At 36.3% G+C, this 21,949-nt stretch overlaps 1 protein-coding gene across 7 annotated transcripts in view; it reads left to right on the top strand.

The window, feature by feature from the left end:
* The first annotated feature begins 16,264 nt into the window (after positions 1-16,264).
* ano1a (anoctamin 1, calcium activated chloride channel a) overlaps positions 16,265-21,949 on the top strand; it is a 48,844-nt gene continuing 43,159 nt past the window's right edge. Inside the window, exon 1 of one of the 7 annotated variants that reach the window (XM_088612040.1) lies at positions 16,265-16,375. Coding sequence is in view for 4 of the 7 variants with exons in the window: in XM_088612035.1 (XP_088468161.1) it covers positions 20,361-20,421 (61 nt within the window). In the remaining 3 variants the exon portion in view is untranslated. Of the gene's footprint in view, positions 16,376-17,353; positions 17,589-18,295; positions 20,422-21,949 lie in introns of those variants that run through there. The other 6 variants (XM_088612039.1, XM_088612044.1, XM_088612035.1 and 3 more) reach the window with 6 other exon arrangements.

Here is a 21,949-nt window from a genome sequence, read left to right as displayed (position 1 = left end):
GTCTTGGTATGCGTTTCACGATCAGGTATTCCCTTGAAATATAAAGTCATAAGTTTCAAAGTTCATAGATCCACTGATACTAATCTGACTGGATATATGTTTGTGTTTGGTAGTGAACACAATCTAGCAGTTGGAGTCTACAGTAAACATCCTAAAACAATAGACTTTTCAGGATGTTTTTACGCATTCTGTTACTTAGTAACAATCCTGGAAAACAATGTTGTGAAAGCAGTACTTTTCTGTTTAAATTAAAAATAGCGAGTGTTTGATTTCATACAAAATTGGCATTTTTTTGTTCTTGTCTGCAAATGTTACTGAACGTGTTAATGCAAATGGATGTATATACATGTGATTGTTTTAAAATATTCGGAATGTATATCCATGGCATACGAAGATAATTGCTTAATCAGAAAAGCACTTAGATATCGAATTAATATAATCTTGAAAAAGGCAATTCGGTTTGAATGGTGGTCAATTAAATCAGTGCTTCAATACATTTTCTGCAAAACAGTAGATGGCGCCGAAATACCATTTCTGCTTTCTTTGGAAAATTATTAGTCTTTGAACACGTTTAATAGAATAAAGAACAATATTTCTTGAGAAGTATTTAACACACAGATCAGGTCTCTAAAATAACTTTAGGTAAACCTGAACATCTTAGATAATCCTAACAAAAAGGACGTTTTTTTCCTGCTTTGTCGGTTGTCATACCGATTCCAATTTGGTTCTACGATACTGTTAAAAGCGCACAGATAAGGTACAGCATTTTCAGCAGATCCATTTGTATTTTTAGCGTTTTTATACTATTTTATATTTTATTTAAATAGCGTAGACGCATTCTACAGCCTTTTATTAGGCACTGAAAACGTCTCTGAACTGTACTTATAAACGTGTATAATTTAGTGATTTTCCACACAGATGGAAAACAACACAAGAACACAGAATGACTCATTTCATTTGATTATAACTGCCATTTACTTTTATTTTTTTAATTATATAACAAGTCATTTTACGTGACCTGTACACTTAACATAAAACGCTATAAATTGGAAAATATCTGTTGTGGGTTGTCTCTAGCGTAATTTTATAGTATATATTTATACAATCCCATTATTTGATTATTAAAATCCACATATATATATATAACAAAAGGTGGTAATGATTGTAATTTAAAATAGCTGGTTTGACTGGCTTGTCTGATGTTTTCCTGTTATAATGACATCCAAGAATTAGATGCTTTGCGATTGTTTGAGTATTTAAGTACACTAAGGGTTGGCTCAACCCACTTTGGTTGCCTTCTGGCCAAAGAACAAGAAGGCTTGAGCCCCCCAAAATAAGCAAGTGACCCCCAAAGCAATCCATACAGAAAGAGAATGAAGGGATGTACAGGCACTGTATGGAAATGCAGATGTTGCGATAAAAAGGGAAGCAGACATGAAAAGCTGTAGGATGCCTGCTGATTAAGTAAAGAGATAGGACGCCGGACAGACCAGGGCGTTGAGGAATTGGCATCAAGAGCAGCGTGGCTGAACAAGGTTGAGCAAGGAATCTGGGGCCACTCAAACCCCAAAAGAAAAAAGTGAAGAACCAAAACAACCAATGCAGAAACTTGGAGATATGGACCTTATAATAAAGGAGAAGGCAGACATGAAAAGCTGTGGGTGCCTGCTGATTGTGTCAGGGGTAGGACCCCAGGAGATGACATCAGAAGCCACAAGGGCCCAAAGGGAGAAATCTGGGGTCGTGTTGGACACCAGGGAGCAGAGGCAGAAGATAGAGTCCCGACTAAACTAAAGAAAATGAAGGAAAGAAGAAGTCGTTTGGTCTAAAAATGCTATGAAGCACAGTCCATGTACTGGAAAACTGAATAATGCGTGAGGCAAACACAAGACAAGTAGCATCATTTCTCTTTTGTTCCATTGTTTTCGATGTTCTGCTGGTATAAAAATCCAGGCAAATGTGGAAGGCGAATGCAAAACAAGCAGCGCATTTTTCTCTTTTGTTCTGTCGTTATTTCTGCTTTCCTACTTGTTGTTTGGAGCACAGTCTACAACAAGTCTACACCTAAATGAATTAAAGAATGCAATGAATGTGAATGCAAAAGAAAAAGTGCCGTTTTTTTTTCTTGTTTTGTCTTGTTTTAGCGTTCCTGCTTGTTGTTTGAAGCACAGTCAAGGTATAGAATGAACAGGAAAAGAGTGCAAGAGTTTTATATACAGTATATAGCAAAAGTCAGTAATGATTGTGATTTAAAATAGTTGGGTTTGATTAATTTGATTAGGGTTGGGTTGATATTCTGTTAAGAACTTCCATTTATTGGTTGTGCTCAATGTCTTTTAGCCCTAGTGTGTGAATGCTAGTCTTTTCAGTAGTTGCCCTAGATTGCCTGTTTGCATTTTCATACTTAGACTTAGACAATTTTTAGTATTGTTTAGAAAATATATATATACAGTATATCAATGAAGCAAACCAGAATCTCAACTTGCATATTTCTTTTTTTTTTGCCATTTTGTGGTTGGCTGGTTGAGAAACCGATGTTGTTAATGCTGATAATTAAGCTACTGTATGTTCAAGAAATGACAGAATGAGATTCTTAGATCAATTAGCTGCTAGCAAACAAAGGGTCCTCTCCTGGTCAATATGCCAATATGCAGTGAAATAAGGAAGAAAGAAATGCCCCTTACTGTGGAAACACCTATGTATTTTACATCTATAGATGTTTTTTTAATGTAGAAACTTCAACAGAACAAAAAATTACACGTTAGAAAATCATGTCTTCACTAGGTACATATATTTCAAAGACGAATATCTTGATTTTGTCAGTCAATGTGATCAGAAGAGAAATGCATTTCCTGATGATACTAGTGGTCTGACAGATATTATCAAGTGTTGGTTGTGCTTTGTAAGACATTATAGTTTAGATTAAACTTGGCCTAACTTGAACTTTTTTAAGTGTTCTATAAGGAATATGTTGGTCCCTCAAGGAGTTTGCCTGCATTACTCCATTAAATTATATTAGCCTATAGGGAGATTAGGGTTAAGAGTCTTGTGCACATGTCAAGAGCTCATTGAGTTCTTGCTAACTCAAATATTTGTTAATGATTAACAAATCATTAGATGTGCCATATACCAGTTTATATGTACTGTAAGATTGTGTCTCCCCTGCATAAATACACTTTAAGTTCAGAAAATTTCTGCCATTGCCTTAGTGGCAAAAATGTTGTATATTTTAATTTAATAAGCTATTCTATTTTAAAATGAAGTTGAAAAGGGAGCCATGAAATGATGAAAGAGATCTGCTGAAAACAGACAATTATGTAGACTTACCGACTCGACTGAATGTGACTATTATTTAATGTTATCTTGCTTGGCAGGTTTTATTTTTAAACGCGTGACTTCAAACCCTAAAGGAAGAATTTAGGATAGACGTGTTAAGAATAATAGGGTTGTGAAACGTTACTAATAGTTTCAGGGTGTGTCTTAACTGTAGCTTTTCACCTTTTCCCACTCAGCCAGTGTTTTGCAAGGTGATACTGTTATTTCTACAACCACCCGGTTTGATTGAGAATTTCAAATCATCATGATCTAACTTTCCATGTAAAATTGTCTTGTAGCCGTGCAGTTGTGTACAGGTGCTTGTCTTATTTCTTTAGCCTCTTTTCAGAACTCTCATTGAAACATCTTTTTATGAAGATATGAATTAAATAGTTTTATTATTAGCACAATGAGTCAAAAACCAAAGCCGATATCTTTCCTGCACAGTTGCCAAGGTTTCCCTGATCTCATCCAAAGAATCAGGTGCCCTTGGTGCGAATATTCAGAATTAATTTGTCCTCAGGATCTTTATTGAAATTATTGAAAGCAGAGCTGTCTGCTGTTGGAAGACATCAGAAGGAGGAGCCTTCTTTACACATTTGACTCATCAAATGTTATCAGGAAAAGAACAAGTCTTGCCTTTGAAAAACACAAACCAGAAGTCACCACATATACAGCTTCCAGTTGTGTAGTAGGGGTTGTTTATATTCTCAATGATATTGCAAAAAAGAAAAGGTAATATGTTACCACAGTATTTATTTAAGTAGCAAAAGCAGTAGTTGTGCTACTACTAATAATAATAATTCCTTTCAAGTACAGTATATAGAGCTCTTTAATATAGGAAGGCACCCATTTCAGCCACTGTAGTCCGGGCCCTGGATCACCGTGGCTGGTGCATGGCAGCCCACCTTCACCGTAGGTCAGTGAGAAAAGTGAAAAAGTGTTCTATCCATTTGTTCAATAATGTATCAATAATTCTGTAAGTTTTCATATCCCAGTAAGAACCAGGAAGCTTGAAGGTTTCAAAAGAACTGTTTCAGTTCACATATGGAGATATTTTTCTTTTGTTTCATAAAACATACTGTTTGAATACATTTCCTTATGATGTACTGGTGTCCTGCAAGTGACATATGTGTCATGGCAGAAACATGCAGCTTTCTAAAGTGATATCCACCTTAAACTAACTCCCTTATCAAATGATTCAGTTCCCTTCTTTTCTCCTTTACAGGTTGGTAGACATAGACAGCATAGAATCCCTGCAGAGTAGAGAGATTCTTTTTGTTCAGTTGTTGTTAACGTGTTCAGCAGTGCAGCAGCAGGCACTGTCACCTCAACATTTTTTATATACCCAGTTACTATTTGGTTAACATAAGGGATGTTTGTTAACATATTCATACTAGAATACCCATAACTAAAGGTCTAATTAAGCCATTGAGTCTGTTAAGTGCTTTGACTTTAGGTGTTGGAAATTGGAAAATTAAAGGGTACTCAGAAATATTAATTGATAATTAAATCTTTCTACTGACTTTTTCATTCTGAACCACAATTCATATAATTGAGGGTCACACCTGCTCACACCTGAAGAAGGCTCCACGGCCGAAACATTGTGTTTTCTTTCTTCTTTTTTTCAGCATGGAATAAACCTATTACTTGTTCCTTATGTTTCATATATGTTTTATGTTTTTACTGGAAGAGGTCTGTATTAAAAATGTTTTAAAGCACATTGATGGATTTCTGATATTTTCCAAAAAAATAATGAACGTGTTTCTTCTTTAGAAAGATAGAAGTAATCTTCATAACTGGGAAATCTAACAACATCTAATATTGATACAGTTTGCTCCTCTTAGGATATCAACCTTTGCTCTCATTGGCGTGGGAAAAAATTCAGAGAAACCTGGTACAGTACATAACTGCAGCAACCTTTTTACTACAAATCAGTCCGTTGCGAAGTTACAGTGTATTTAACTGAACACCAGTAAACCAAAGCCCCTATATGTAAAATAAATGGCACACCCTTAAAAACTAACATTTATTTATAGATTCTGTGTAGTGAGCTTGCCCAGCCATGTCAAACAAACGCAATGATAAGCTAAAAAATGTTGAGCTTTTTTGTCACTTTACATTACGCTTTGGGCTTGTCCCTGGTGCATTACTCTTAGTTTTATGACACAATGATTCACCTGTGATAAGAAATTTTGCAATTTCAATCTCAATCACATTGCTTGAGATTGTAACCCTGAAAGAATTTAAATCAAAGGAAGTAATGATAACCTGAAAGTTTAATAAATTAAAAGAAAGCCAGCAGGACTGAGAAAAATGCCCTTTTATTACACAAAGAGTAGTGGAAAACTGGATCAAGCTACACGGAACATTGAAGAAGATTACATGCAAACCTTAAAGAAAAATCTGAATGTGAATGTTTAATAACCATCTAGCAACCAAACAGCCACAACAGGTCAAATGGGCTCTCCTCATTTGTAACCTGCATGTATTCTTATATGAAAATAACCATTTGGCATATTTAAGGCTGGCCTTTAGAGGGTACCATCAGTGTTTAAATTTGCTAAGACATTTCAAAAAGCAAAGAAAAAACAGCATCTTGCACCCACTGATATACACTCATGCACACCAGGAATTTTTCAAGATATGTTACTGTTTTCCAAACCAGTAATAGGAGAAGGAGAAGTGCTCAAACTTGCCATTTCACATTTTGCTTAGCCCATCGCTGGTTCTGTCACCAGACATGTTCTGAAAGGGGAGAGATTAATGCCCATCTTTCAGATGCAGCATGGCAGATTGATGTTTCCAAAGCTGTATTTTAAGAGACATTATCTCACTGTTGATTGCATGTCCTATAATATTATTAAAAATCCCCTTTGCCCCTTTTTCCATACAAAGAGGGCAGTTCCGCTTAGTAACATTTCCATGTGGGCAGCTTTCTGGACACACCTTCATCTTAATCTGCAGAGTGCCATTGTTATCAGTTCTGCAGCCCTAGATCCTAGTATTATATTTACCATTTAATTTTCAGTTCTATATTTATTGCTTTTAACACTTATTGTGGTATTTTATCACCTATCATCATTTTTAGTATTTTTAATAGCAGCATTACACCACAAAAACCCAAGGAGTATGTCAAAATTCAAAACATGTATTATTACTTCAAGGCCTTTGAACAAAGGAATGAAAATAAACTAAATATACTATTACACAACAACTAGAAAGCAACATCTGCATGGAACATTTTCATGACATTCAAAAAAATACATCACGTGACCAAAACAAGGAATATTAAATTTGACTGTGAGATTATCTGTGGCATTTCAAATGATTTGCATGTATACACATGCTGTTATAAAATGTCATTCGAGTCACGTTTAAAACATTGTTCAAAATACTTTGAATTGCTATGGTTCTTTGAAATAAATTCAAGTATTTATCATCTTCACCTTACACCTACAACCCTTCTGAGATACAACCAGCACCTTCACATAAGAATCTGGACTTCTTTCTTCACTAATCATAGTTTCTTTGTATATAAGTTCATGTATTTCTTGAATACAGGATGATACTATAGTAAAATCCATTTAAAGTAAGATCTTTTTCTCTTCACCTGTGGATAGATGCAATAATACAGCTTTTGTCATTACATAAGTTTATTCTATCTCTTGTAAAACCTTTCAGGGCTTGTAATAAATCCAGCAACCACCCCCTACACCCACTGTTTTGTTTTAAACATGTGCCTAGTTCGCAAAAAAAACCCATCAAAGATTGCAAATATTGTTTAATACCAGATAAGTCTGATCTTCATCACACTTTATTTGCTTGTATAAAATGAATGTCAAGTGCTGCCACTTTCATTTTGACAGCTTTATCAGGGCAGGGGTTTATTTGCAGCCTCGATCTGCATCTTCCAAATATCTTCTCTGAGCACAGTTCAGAGAAACAGACAGTTCTCAGGCTTTCTTTCAAAAACCAGTATAATTCATCAGGGACATGTTACGTCTCAGCAACTAGCCATTCACCATTTTTCTGCAGTTATCCATTTTCTAAGTGAATTGTTTTCATTAAGCTGTTTACTAGAGAAAGCATCTTTGGTTGTTTGATTCCAATGCCTGTGGTGCGGACAGAACCGTTTCCCACTGCTGTTCCACATTGTCCAGGATTGTTATCAGACCCCCAAAGACCACAGCCCATCCAGCTGGCATTCATTTAAGGCGATGTCTATTGTTCAACTGTGAGAAAATGGCTTCTAAATTAAAAACGCTCACTTATTTTGGGAGGTATATTCTTCATGATTCTGTTGGCCACTGTTTCCTTTAAGGAGAACGTATTATGAACTTGAGAAAATGTGATGATGTGTGACTGCAATTTGGTAACTCTGGTTTAATTTAGAATAAGATTTCAGGGTGAATACTGAAGTTAAAATAATGAATAGAAGAAAAACTTAATCCTACAGCTATTCAGTGTATTTCGTAGCACATAATTCACTTCTTTTGTTAGTTACCTTTTTTGACAGCTCTACAAATTCCAGATTTTCACTGATCTCACTCAGGAAGCGTTACTCAAAAAGAAGCATGGAGCAATAACAGTCACAAAAGATATTTTGTCTGATTTTATGTATGTTGGAAATGTTTGTTGCTGGGTGCCCCAGAAACAAAGACAAGCCCACTTTCGTGGGAATTTAAACATTTTCTCAGCCTTGTTATTCTTAAATGCTATTCTTAAAATCTTTTTTTTATATATACAGGAAACAATTGAAGGATATGAAATTTGAAATCCGTCAGTCAGAGTACTGAATGAGTCTGAGGACTTTCCAAAACGATAAAGCAATATGAGCAACGATATATGTGTGTTATTGGACACATGTTATGCAGAAAAACATCTTAGGTAAATATAAACTGTTGCAAACATTTAGGTCCTGATTTGAGGGAAGTGTAGAGTACACACAAAGAAATTATATTTCAAAAAAGGTATAAAACAATCAACACCTTTAATTAAAAGATTAGACTGTTTCTTCTAAATGTGGCAGCAGTATTGTAGGTGGCTCACAGAATACAAATGCTCATAAGATAATTGATTCCAAGTATTTAGACAGTTAACCTTCTATTATCTGTAAATAAATCAAGTCAGGTGCAACAATTATATAACTGAATTGTTAAATGTTTCCTGTTACAATCTTAGAGCAAGCCTTTAAATTTCCCTTACAAACATAAGCAATATTTTTGTGTTAAAATACAAAAATCGAATTTCAAGTACTCTCACATTAATTACTTTTGTGGATTAAAATGGATCACTTATTTTTATTAGGAGGCCTTTGGCCTTTACAAGTCACGGGGCCCTAGTAATCCCAATATGTGAACTGGCTTCAGCACTCTGTTCTCCTCCTCACTGAGAGCTGGTGTGTGGGGAGGGTACTGGCACACTATGGTGGCCATCGCATCATCCAGGTGGGGCTGCACATGCATATTACATGGTACCATATATGACAATGAACAAATGTGAACAATCGTCATGGTATGAAAGACTTGATACCTAAACAAACTGTGTAAATCCAACATTAATATAAAAATTTGAATAATTCAGCAGAAAAAAGGAAACCAGAGATTTGGAAGAGATAAGCAAAGGAAAAAGAGAAAAATAACAAAAAACTCTGTTTCTGGTGTTGTCTAGTCATTCAGTAGCTGTATGAGGTAGGTGATATTGTAAAATGTGTTAATGACAGGTTGTACTCTCATCACATGGTATTGGTTTCAGTCAGCATGATGCATTATCATAACACCACATTTCCAAAGAGACTTCATGAAAGCTATTACAATTCCACAAAGAAAAAACCTATCAAGATGGTTTAGGTCATACCTTAAACTGAATGCTAAGAGCAACAGTTGAATGATATTCTGTTGTGGAAAAAGGTTTTAGATCACACCCAAAGAATCAAAGAGCATTTCTAAGTAATGTTTGTTTTACTGAATTTTACAAAGCATTATGATTATGTAGGCTTTGAGCTATGTAGTTTTAAATATGAGAGGTTTCTTTTAAACATACAACATTTGAAAGAAAGTAAACTAAGGATGGATGTATGCTTGTATGTTTTATGATTAGATTAGAAGGTTCAAACTGCTACCTGGTGGTTTTTGAGAAACAGTTTGGCCAGGACCATAGAAGCTCTACCAAACTGGGTGTTCCTTCACTGACTTTGCTTTTTTATATTAGACAAAAACGTGGGAAACAAGCTATTACCTGAAAATCTTTTGAAATAATAAACTATGAAGTGAATTAGTTTATCAATTATGTTAGTTTTTATTGGTTAAAATGTGTCTGTGACTGTCTTTCAGATGAAAGCTTCTTAAGAGGACACAAGTTCATTCTTTTTTGAAGAGGCATCAGCTGGGTCTCTTACTTCATCTGTCTGTTGTGGCCTTTGTATCCTCCATGTCTTCATGCTCCCTGGAGAGGGAATGAACTCTCCACAAGACCTCAGCACATTTCCAGAGCAGGGTCCTGCCCCCCTGAAGGCCTTTTTGTGTCTTGACAGGAAAGGAAAGGGTCAAGAAAAGGAAACCGAGAACTTTACTCATTTATAGTTAAACGAGGGCTTAAAATCAGTTTTATTGGGCATTTGACTACAAAAGCAGCTATGAATAGATCAGTCTGACTTTGTTCTCTTTTTTTCTAGACTACTGCATGTAACCTCCACCTTTGTTATCCAAATCTATTATACATAGGAGATAAATATTCACTCTGTTTGTGAGGTAATTTAAAAAATAAACCAAAAGATATACAAAAGGCCAACTTGTGCTAGCTTTGAGCACACACAGTTACAGGTACACACACGTTCTGTGCTGTAATCTGCATTGTACAGGAATATGCTTGACTAACAGAAATCTGTTTAGGGGTTTTATTACAAAAAAGAGGGTTTTTAATGGATGGTTTTGGCCCAATTTGTGTACTATAATGTAACTAGATTTTTTTTAAATGTGCTAAATTAAAATCTTCCCAATTAAAATAAACTTGCATGGTATCGTACAGTTTTACTGTATTTTGACTTAGACATTTAGAAATGTAACTAGAGTATTCATGAAATTGCTCAGTGCTGTAAATATTTTTATTACATTGTACATTTATGACTCGTGTCCTGTCCAGGGTGTAGTTCCATCTTTCACCCTATGCTTTCAGGATAGACTCCAACTTATAAGATCCAGGAATAAACAGCTTTTTCATAATGAGAGGATGGATGTCCTTTTTCGTCCAGAGTTCTTCTAAATCTATTGAACACCCACTCACCATAGTGTAAAATTATAGTCAATATGAGTTAACTAATATAAACTGTATATTGTTGTTTTTTATTAACCTTTGCATAGATTGGTACATTATTTTTTATCCCTCAGCCATAAACATAACATCACATTGAAAACAGAAATTCCAACACTGGACGAATGTGTTCAATCTTCAAAAATGCAAAAGTAGAGTCCCCTGTTGAGGGCAAGGATTGTAGAAATCTGCATGATTCTGTAGGCCATAAGTCAATATGGTTTAAATGTTTATATGCAAATACGTTCTGTTTACAATACTAAAGATGAAACGCTATTATAAGAAAACTTGGTTATGTGTCCCTTCCAGAAACAGTCACTGAGTATGTTAAACAACAATCCCACGCCACCAGTTCAGACTACAGATGTTTTTTATTCACTGTAAAACTAATTAGTCATTTATATATAGCATCCCCATCTTCCCATGCAGCAGAAAGACTGCAAAAAACAACCACCAGTGCAAAGGTCAAGGCTGTTAGACATAATGCTGATAGTTAATGGTCACACTATTGGATATATCAGGAATGAGGCAGATCTTCGTGTAGGTGTCTCACTTGCCCATTCAGAAGGTTGCATGTCATCAGAAAAGAAATTAATTGTTTTCATGTCTGATTGTAGTGGCAAGGCACAAAGGTGATCTTTTCCCCCAGCTTCCATCTTTGTTTATCTTTCTCTGGATTTTTGTTCTTTTTTCTCTGGCCTTTTACAACTTTATAAATCCATTCAAACATTCCCCAGAGCCCAGGCCCAATGAGGTGTCGTTTACTACCACAGGAAACTATACATGCAAATGGAATTCATATGGGACTAGTGCTGTAAATTGGCAATTCTCAGAGTCAGGTTTCTTGATGGGAAATAGTGTCTGAAGCAACCCCCCATTTCTTTGCCAGGAACTTCCCACGATGCTGTTTATCAGTTCTTCAGTTGATTCAGAGGAGTCGTCATGGCATGAGCTGACAAATTTTATTTAGACAAGTCAAGCAGAGTATTGCATGCAAATCTCTCAGGGAGGTTAGCTTACTGAAATGGTGTTTTGCTCTTTAAAATTTTTTTTTAAATCATATAGACTTCAAGGCTCTGTCTCAATCAGCCGTCTGCTGTGCAGACTGAAAGAAAGAGTTGTGGTTGGATTCAGTACTGGAAGAGATAGCTGGGTTTTCCAAATTTCTGCAAAAGAGATAATAAAGGCAGCTCTGCAAAAGTTTGTTAAGGGGACACAAAGATCAAACATGACTGCATTGATTACTTTTTAATCCTTTATTTAACCAGATATGTTACCTTAGAAAACACTTTAATTTATCATGGCAACCTGGGAAGCACTAATTTATACAGCAAGGCATTTACTAAAATAGCTTGAGTGAAATAACTTGCTCAAGGTTGCAATGCCATCATCAGCCATCCACTCCAAAGTCCTGACCACTGAACTACTACTAACACTACTACTACACTGCTGCTCTCACCTGCACTATGCTATTGCATTAAGTCCATCTCAGGGTAACCACCAGCAATGCTGGTACCTATTGAATTTGTACAGCTGGAGTACAAGAACAGCTGGGTAGAACACCCTGCTCAAGGATGACAGCAGTTTATGGTCTGCAGATTTGAACCCATAATTTCCCGGCTGTGAGTCCAGTGTCCTAACCACCACTCTTCCCCCATTTCTCAGTGCGAGCACTGAAGAGTGAAGCTGCATCTGCAGGGATGGGTCTCTTCTGGTTGTTACAGTCAGCTGCCCTCCTGGTAGTCATGTCTGAAGACAAATCACAGGCCTTGAGAACAAGTCATCAAGATAAAATAGCTTTCTTTCAACATTAATGCCACTGCAGTGTGCCCAGGATGTCACTCACCAAGAGGAGACCAATGGTGGCTCTGTGCTTAAGGATCTGCGCCTGTGGCTGGAAAGCTGCTGGTTAATATCCCGCGGCTGGCAGAGGGATCCTACTCCGTTGGGCCCCTTAACCCCAGCTGCTCCAGGGGTGCTGTATAAATGGCTGACCCTGCGCTCTGACCCCAAACTTCTCTCCCTGTCTGTGTGTCTCATGGTGAGCAAGTTGGGCTATGCAAAAAGACAAATTCCTATTACAAGAAATTGTATATGGCCAATAAAGTGATTTTATCTTAGATTCCATTTCTTTAGATGTGCCGTAAGTCACCAGTGAAGAAAATTATTAGTCAAAGGAAAGAAGGAGAAAATGCTGCTCTGAAGAGGAATTGTAGAAGTGTCTTCAGAAGCAGGGAGGATCATGAGCAATGGAGACCAACATACTAGCCAACCTTTTATAAGAAATTCCTTTCTATAGGAAGAATGGGGGGATTGTGTTTTTATGGTTGTTGGCAGGTGGTTTCTGGTGATAGAGGTTAGCTGATGTACTGTACACGTGGAAAGGCAGTAGGAGGTTGTTTGAGACGGCTGTTGAGCAGGGTGTGGCTTGGCAGATGGTGTTGCCAGTCCTTGTTGAGAATGGAGGGGGAGGTGGTTAGTGACCCTGGCAAAACAAATTTGGTTATTTCCATCAGCAGATAATATGGTAAAGCCATGAGGAGTAGGGAGAATGGAGACTGAGGCTTCACAGCTCCTGCCAAAATTAAGACAGGTGGCTGGTATGAGCACTGAATCTGAGTAACACATAATTGTTTCAAAGCTAAATGCATGATTCAAAATAAATCATCCAGCCAGGTACAGTAAATGCAAATTCTTCTTCTTACCACCTAACTTACAGAAAACCATTATTCTGTTATCTACTGAGGTTCTGCACATATCTATTTATGCTTGAAAACTAAGCATTTCACAGATGAGCTGCTTTCATCTGTCTTTGACTCAGAATTGAATTAACTGGTTCCCTCATATAAAACAAAGCAGCCAGTCATGTCGTCAACAAAATGGGATCTTGACCTCCCATGACCTTGTTTATTACTGTTTTCTTATTGCATATCTCTTCTCTTTAAATTGTTAAACATGTAATTACTATTAAAACAAGACTGTTTTCCAGTAACATGAAAAAAAAAATAGAATGATTAGATTGTTTTTTTTTAATTCATTTATTCATTGATATAGATAATATGATATATTATTTGATATAGGTTAAATTGGGAATTGCTCAAGAAATCATAATTCAGACAGCACTAACTTGTAAATAAAATTCAATACTGGCCTGAATCTTAATTACAAATTCCAATAGAACATTATAAAGGATGTTGCACAGGATGAGAAAAGTTATCCGGCCTTTATATAGTCAGTGTAATCATTTTTAGTGCTATAATTAAATCAGTATTACCAGACATAAAAACAAGTGATTTGCTCAGAGTTTATATATTTTGTGTTATCATCAAGTGCTATTTTTACTCATTCTCATAGTCTCTATGGAGAGTCTATCATTGAATTTTAAACTTATCATAGCACACTGTGTATGCGTTGGTTCTAAAGTCTGTCCTCACTTGCACATGAAAACAAATTCTCAAAGGTTTTAACCTTTTACTGACTAGGATTGTTTATCAGGCCCAAGAGACTTGGCATTGAAGAGAATTTGCTGTAAACAAAGTTTTTTTCAAGAAGCAGCTCAGAGTGTAACTCAGATTAGAAGTACAAGTTTGAACCCAACCATGAGCAGCAAATTCCAAATGGATGGTTCTTTCCATGGAGAGGTTGAAAGTATTCCCTGGCAAACGGAAAACCACCATCAATTTATGCACACGGTACTTGACATTAATAGCCAAGCCAAAGATTTAATGTAATGTTGTCTCCAGTATTTTCAACTGCTGAGTTTTTGGAGTAAGAATAATAAAACTGTTGCAGAGTTAAATGTATAAATACAACTTCTTGTAGACAATGCAGACAAATGTTTGCGTGTAACTTTTAATGGCAGTCAGTTCTCCACTTTTTTGAACATATAAATGGTACAAGATTTATACTGTACTTGTACAGTAGGTAAAACATTTTTGGTATGTACACCAACCACTTCCAGAAATTGTGCCAACCTTGTTTTTCAACTTCTGTGTTGTAGCAGCAAACATTTTTTTTTCTGTAATGCCTCTAATTCTGTAATGTGAAAGGAGCACACATACAGTACCTTTTTTAGGTGTCATTTTTCACGACGGGGTCCTTGATGTAAAAAAAAAACATAGGAATTCAGCTTTATAGCACAGTGGAAAAAGCTCCTCACATTTACAGTTCAGAGTGGAACTAGCCTCACACTTGTTAGAGCAGCTCTGTGAATATGATACAAGTAAGTGAATAATCTGTCCTTTCTTGGAAACCTAGTGCATATATTTTTTTAATTAATTGAAGCTAGAAGTCCTGCAACTGTTTTAACAGGACAGGAAGTAGAGACCAAAAAATAGAGAGTTTTTATTTCAACAGTGGTTCATTCAGGTTAGTGCAAACACCCATATCCACACTTGCTTCAATTTATCAGCCAGAATACTCAAATTTTAGACCGGGAAGCCATATCCAACCATTGAAAGATCCTAAATGCCTTGTTTGAGAGAGCACTGTGGTATTTGCATAGTAAATGTATGGCTTCTGTTTCTTTATCAACTATAGTGTGTTACCTTGGTTAGCTGTATTTTCATGCTCACTAGTCTGCTTTATTGTGGTATTATTAGGTAATATTTGCTTTCAATTAAAGGTCAGTAATCAAAGATAATTTTAGGGAGGATCTACAAAAGTTGTTGACAAAAAGTTTATCCTTTTTTGTTTTATGCTAAAGGATTCTGTAATCCAAAGTAATACATTAATTTTACTTTTTGAATAAACCAAACTTCTTTTACAATAATCATTCTTCTTTTCGAGAAGATTGGTTGTCCTAGTGCTTTCACAGGTTTTGCATCAGATGTTAACCCAGTCTTTTAAGAAAAAGAAACTTGATTATAAAATAGGTTTATTCCATGCTGAAAAGAGAAGAAAGGAAACAGTTTAATTTGCCTCATATTGACCATATTAAATATGAAAAAATAAACTTCAACCCATCTGCAGTCCCAGATTACAGGTTTCATGGCCAGTTTTCTGGCAGAACAAGACTCCTTTGAGCAACATCTTTACAGTAATTACTGGATTGGGATTTTGCAACTGGAGTGAGGCTTTAAAGTTGTATTTTAATCCAATGTTTAATTGTTTTCTTATTAAACATTAATTAAGGGATACAATATATTAATAAAGGGTGTTATGATAAGTAAAACTTTTGTTATATCTGGGGGAAAAAATCCCAATCTTTCTGGGAGTTCCATTCCTGTACAGGGCTGTGTTATTTCAGGAGTTCTTTTATAGAAGCTATTTCAAATTTAAGGATCGTTTTGGCAAGCAAATTCCACTTGTAAAAGTGAAGTTCCTTGAAAACTTTTGATTTTTCAATTGGCATTGCAGGAATTCTATGTTCCAGAGAATTACGACTACTACTTATTGTATCTACCGACAATATAAACAGCAGCCTTGACTTAAATTTATTCATTACATAAATATCTCCAATGTGACAGATTAAAAAACACCAAGTTCCAAATCATATTAGTAGATCTACTGTGCTTACAGGTCTTTGCATATGTAAAGACATTGCAGCCATTTGTTTGTTTATGAAAATCAGTTGTCTTTTACCCATTCACATGCAGTATCTGCTGTATCTGATGTGTTTTAACCTTGAGAAAGAAGAGCTCATACAATCCAACCCACCTACAGTACGCTCTCTGCTACCAATGATATCACAGTGCTCAGGAACACCTTCAAGTCTTTCAGGATCTCAAGGCGCCTGCCCTAAAGTTAGGTAAGGTATACATTTCCATTGCCTTAGAAAAGCAGAGAAGAGATCGTACATACTAAGTTTCATAGTGAGGTTTGCGTTTCAGAAAACTGTTCGTAAATATCATTGGATGAAAATACCTTCTGGTTTCATACCAGAATTAATACTGCAAGGTGCAGGACTAATGTGCTCAGTACATGCGCTACAACACTACACTCGTGCGATTTCATGTGCTCATCCATCTCGGTTTTAAATGACTCCTGTTTTTCAGGGATTTCCTTTAAAAAAAAACATAGGATTTGGTCAGTTCTCTGCAATTCGATTGTTCGTTTTCAAAAACTTGTTCACTTTAGATTGGAAATTTATTCTACGATCCATCTATCCATATATGTATTTAATATTTGATTCCTAGAATAAATTACAGTACTCCACATACCTCTGATACATCAAGTTTTTAAAAACCTCATGTCAGAAGCATGGAAATAATTTATAAGTTACAGGGGAAAAGCAAATATTTTTGTTTGCAAATATCTAGTTAAGTAGGGAAACACAAATCAACCCCGATTATTCAAAGAGGACATTACAGCTCCGATGTTAGGATGGTGTGATTAATGTGTTTCACTTAATTGTTTCTAGACAGCTACAGTAAGTAGATGAGAACAAATATCAGTCGGACCTATGAGGTTCTGTTGCGCTGTTTTCCCCTGTGCTGTTCAGTTCTGTATAATCACCTAGTATACATTTTTTATAAATATGTTCATGCGTGAATGTTCATAGATATACCATAAAATAAGCATTTCGTCATTTAGAATAAAGTTATTAAATTATTCAAAATGCAACTATGATGAAAACTATTACATAAACAGCTGTTCACCGATATTTTAACACTTTAAAATTGAATACTGGTATTTGCGTGTCATTCTCAGTCACGTCAGTTAATAAACAGGTTATTGAATGGACTCAGGAAACGCCTGGTGTCGTGTTCATTTTTAAATCCCAGTGCAAGAGAAGTTTGTATTGGAATGTCTTCTGCACCGCAGAAAATTGCATCAACGTCTCCTGTGCATTTCCTCATTCACATTTTCAGCCTTCAGTCCGCCAGCGTCTCTGGGATCGACTTGCCGATAAATTGCGAGTGGTTTCTCTCGTTATTCTTTTAATAACGCAAGCGCCCAAAGGATTAGTTGACCTGTGAACTGCTTCGACACACCATCTTTCCTATTCTCAAGACCTCCAGGTAAAATGACCTAATCCCAAATCTTAGATCTTTACTTAGAAACTATTTTTTCAACTGTATTGTTGTTTCTGGTTATTATTGGATTCGATAGGAAGACGTTTTAATAAGTCTTACAATTATGTTGGAACTTTTAAACGTTTTAGAGAGATAAAATAGGTCAATATGTCATTTAGTTTTCCCACGATTTCACAGTTAGAGTACTGTTAAGCGAAACAGCACAAGGTAGATGCTGGAGCCGGGCATGCCCAGGTGAACTGCGCGCTGAAAACTACACAGAGTAAACGACACAACGTACATGTATAGCAATGAAAATAATTTTCTAAAACCAAAAATCTCAACGAAAATAAGAATCAAAGCAGTAGGCCTGTGGTATATATAAATGTAAATATTTTGTTCGTGTTGGGTTTTGTCAAAGCCGGATATTTCACAATGAATGTAGTATGCTTATTCATGTATTAAAAAACCCGGCTATTTTCCTGACGAAAGCGTAATTATCAGAAAGCGTGGGAGCTCCCTCTTGTGTGCATTCAGAAAACTAGCCGCACCTGCACAGAGCTTGCGCTTTCTTCCTTCACAAAGAGAAAATAAAAGAGACCGAGTAGAAAGAATGCTTTCGGAGGATGTTGAACTGTAGTTTACAAAACAATGTAAAAAAAACAAACACTTTTTTGTGGTGTAAACAAGGTTTAAATGTAACAGCACTGAAGCAAACTTCATATTAATTTTTGAAACCTCTTGCAAAACAGAAGCTTCTTTAGATGTTGATGATTAATAAACATGGACATGAAAATCTCTTCTTTTCAAGGGATAGTGGTGAATATGTTGTGTGATGTTTAAACCCAATTAAGGTAAGGGTACTTTAGGTTGGCCAGATTCTAGAACCATTTTTCTACCGAGCATATGTTATTTTATACAGTATATACTGTAGTACATTTCACATGCAAAAGTTATGTTTTGGGTATGCTGTGTAATTCCATACATTTCTCCAGTGGAGTAAAATATTGAAGTCGCAAATCTGCAACAAAGGTGAAGCTGGTACTCGATGAGCCTAACAGTACATCCTGCATGCACTTTGGAACCTAGATGAAATTGTCCAAAACACAGAATTGAACTGTTTAGATTATCTTGGACTGCAACACCCCTTTCCGCTCAAGCGAGCTGTGGTATGCGATCGGGGACCCAGTGCCGCAAAACTTTCTTCAAAGCGCGTTGCAGTTTCTACAGGACGTGAAATAGAGGGAAGGGGAGTCGAAAGAGCTCTTACGGTTGTAATAACAGTGCTCCGTGTATTCATTTGCCTTTTTTTTCTGCTGTCAACGTGTGAGTGAAGGCATATCGAGACCCTCATGCACCATTCTTGTTTTGTCACTTCCACCGGGCAAAATATCGTTATTCGTGATAAATGAAACAAACACGGTTGGAGTCATTCATTAATTTGTCGAGGAAGAAATAAAAGCTACCATGACATTCAGCTGTTCACGGGTGAGATTTTGTTTTAAAATGTCCATCTTCGCTTTTGTTTTTTCTTTATCATTAGTTTAGGCGCTGTGGGAAACGCGCCTCAAAGCACTTGTCTGAGTTCAGATGAATACGTTCTCTTTTTATGGTCCGCATGAAACCACTGCCTTCTCTTTCAATATATATATATGTGTGATTTAAAGGCTGAGTTTTGGGGATGCCCCATTGCAACACAAGGTTGTTACACGAGATATAATCCCGCAGAATGACAAACATGTTGTGACATTTAGTGGGGAGTTTTCACTCCGCGGATCACCTGCTCCTGTCGCTCTTCAACTGGGTGAGCGAACCTACAACAAGGTCAGCCAGCTCGGAAATCCTTCGTACTTAAGGTGGCCTTGGTGCATTCAGATTAATTTTATTTGCAATGACACGTCAATTAAGACCGAACAAAAGATGCCGCGTGGCGGTTTGACAAGTTTATGAAAGCACAAAAAAAATTTCAAGCATTGCGCATAAAATCGATCAATGACCATTTTTTAAAAAGTTATTTGATCAGCAGGGACTGAAAGTTGTGAAAGCATGCATTCTTAAATATAAACCGGGGAATTCTTGGTTGCATCAATTCTCCCTTGCTGCAATTACGTTGATATTAAAGTGTGGATGGAGAAAGCTACCTGCAATATACGCAAAATGAAAAAAAAAATAGGTCCAACTATTACAGTATTTACATAAGATTCATGTTATTCAAGATACTGCCTGGTATGACGAATTTTTATTTTACATGTTTTAATTAAAATGTTTTATCGCTCATGTACAGTAACTGAACAGTATTTATTCAACAGTCACGTGGAATCTCTTCTCCAGCTGCAAGACTTTTATAATGCTGGGATATAGACTGCAGCCTTATCTTAAGTTCCGTTTAATAGAGTCGAGTAGATCCTGCTACAATGAAGCTCTTTGAGTTCTTTGGATTGTTCATGCATAGATAGTCGGTGGGAAACAGGATCTTGCCCAATGCAACAGTGCGAGACCTTCCTACATCTTGCACTTTTTTGAAGTACCAGGTGAAACCGCGAATTCCGGATCGCTCTTGCTCTTTTTCATTCACTTTCCTCTTTACATAGTGTCACTCCGATAGGAGTGGCGATGCTAGAGGATAAAACGGGCCAAAGTTCGTCGCTTCACCACACTTCTAGGATTAAGCTTATTGTAGTACAAGAGAAAAGGCTTAGTGCGTTGGTGCTAAGCTCGAAAGCAAGATCAATAAAATAGTTGCCCTGGTTTAACACCGGGGTCGGCGCTCCGGGTGACATGGATGAAAATGGAACTGGTCACCGGAAAACATCTGAAAGGGATGATGCCAGGGAGGCTTGTGAGTATAATATTTGTGTCATTTTATACATAAGAGTTGTAACAATATCTGAAGCTTGGAAAAAGTCAGATAATGTGTTATTCAAGTAATCGGTTAGGTAGTGGAAAGGACATGCGATCTGGTAAATGCAACAGATATCTGACTTGAGTTTACAAATTCAAGTTGAATATATACTATCCTTTCTATGGGGTGAGATAAAATGCGGCATTCTTAGGATATGTTTGGATATGACCTCTTTTTTGTATATTTTAAAAACTCCTACAAGACCATGGGTGTTTTTTTCTAGTTGTTACTAAGTGTACAACACTTAATTTTGATTTTATGTTTTCAAACGTCGAAAATGCTCGCGTCAGCACCGAACTCAATGTTGTAAGTCGCGTATCCGAATTCCAAGGAGAATTTGGTGATTCTAATATTAGATCCAAGGAAGTTCCTTTCTGACTTCTTTTTTTTTTCTAACTTCGATTCCCACGGAGACTCGCTCTAATCCTCGCGTCTGCTTATTTAAACTGCCAAACACTGTACTGGAGTGAAGCCCAAGTTTAAAATCTAACAGGGAACACAAGTCAGAGCATAAGCGAGCCCCGAGTCAGAGATATCAGCTTGATAGAAACCAGCTGGATTGTAGTTTAGTCATAGTGGATATGCTCTTCTTTTCTCCTTCAGGAGAACAGTAAGGCACCATCCGGTTTAGGGTCAAAAAGAGTCAAAAGAACATTTCTCATACTGTACTCAACAAAAAAAATAAACATGACTTTTGGATCTCTGCAGTATGACCTATGTTAAATATTTAAAGTCCAAATGATCAGCTCAACAATTTCTTTACAAAACAGATGGATTTAATTATTGACTATGGATTAATAATTTTATTAGAAATTATATTTTCGTTTAACCATTGTTAGCTTTGTATTTTGTGCTCATCATTACCAACATGTCTAAAAGACATAATAATATGAATATTTAGATTAATTTATTTAAATATGTTATATGTTATTTGGTTAGCTAAACTTAGCACATTGTACACAAAGTTTTTTTTTCTGAGTTACATGCCATACACCCAATCACAGGGAATAATTACGTTTATCTGTTACTTTTTGCTGTATCTCACAGTACTTTTTGTTAACATAAAAATCAATTCATTGCATATCCCATTACCAGAAGTTCTTTTATATCAAGGTCAAATTTAGCCGGTTGTAAAACAATCACATAGTTGCCAATGGAAGTCTTAACAGTTCCGCAGTTTGACTTTAAAAATAGATGCTTACAATGTCTGTATCATGTTAAAGCTCTATTTTACAATGCTGTAGCTTTTCTGTGCCACAGACTTGTTTACTGCAGATGGGTAGGATCCTAAACAGGAAAATTACATAATTCAGCCTGGGTATTCTGGACTGAGGTCAGGGATTAAATGTTAAAATAACTAGAAATGTCCACTGAAGACCAGTGTGTATTTAAAAAAAATGTCTTACATTTGTGGGATTACTTCAAAGTGCAAAGGACATGATGAATTACATGAGCACATGAGCCC

This window comes from Lepisosteus platostomus, chromosome 18, assembly GCF_059453375.1.
Source record: "Lepisosteus platostomus isolate fLepPlt1 chromosome 18, fLepPlt1.hap1, whole genome shotgun sequence".
NCBI lineage: Eukaryota > Metazoa > Chordata > Actinopteri > Semionotiformes > Lepisosteidae > Lepisosteus > Lepisosteus platostomus.
This window is presented reverse-complemented; position numbering and strand designations above follow the sequence as displayed.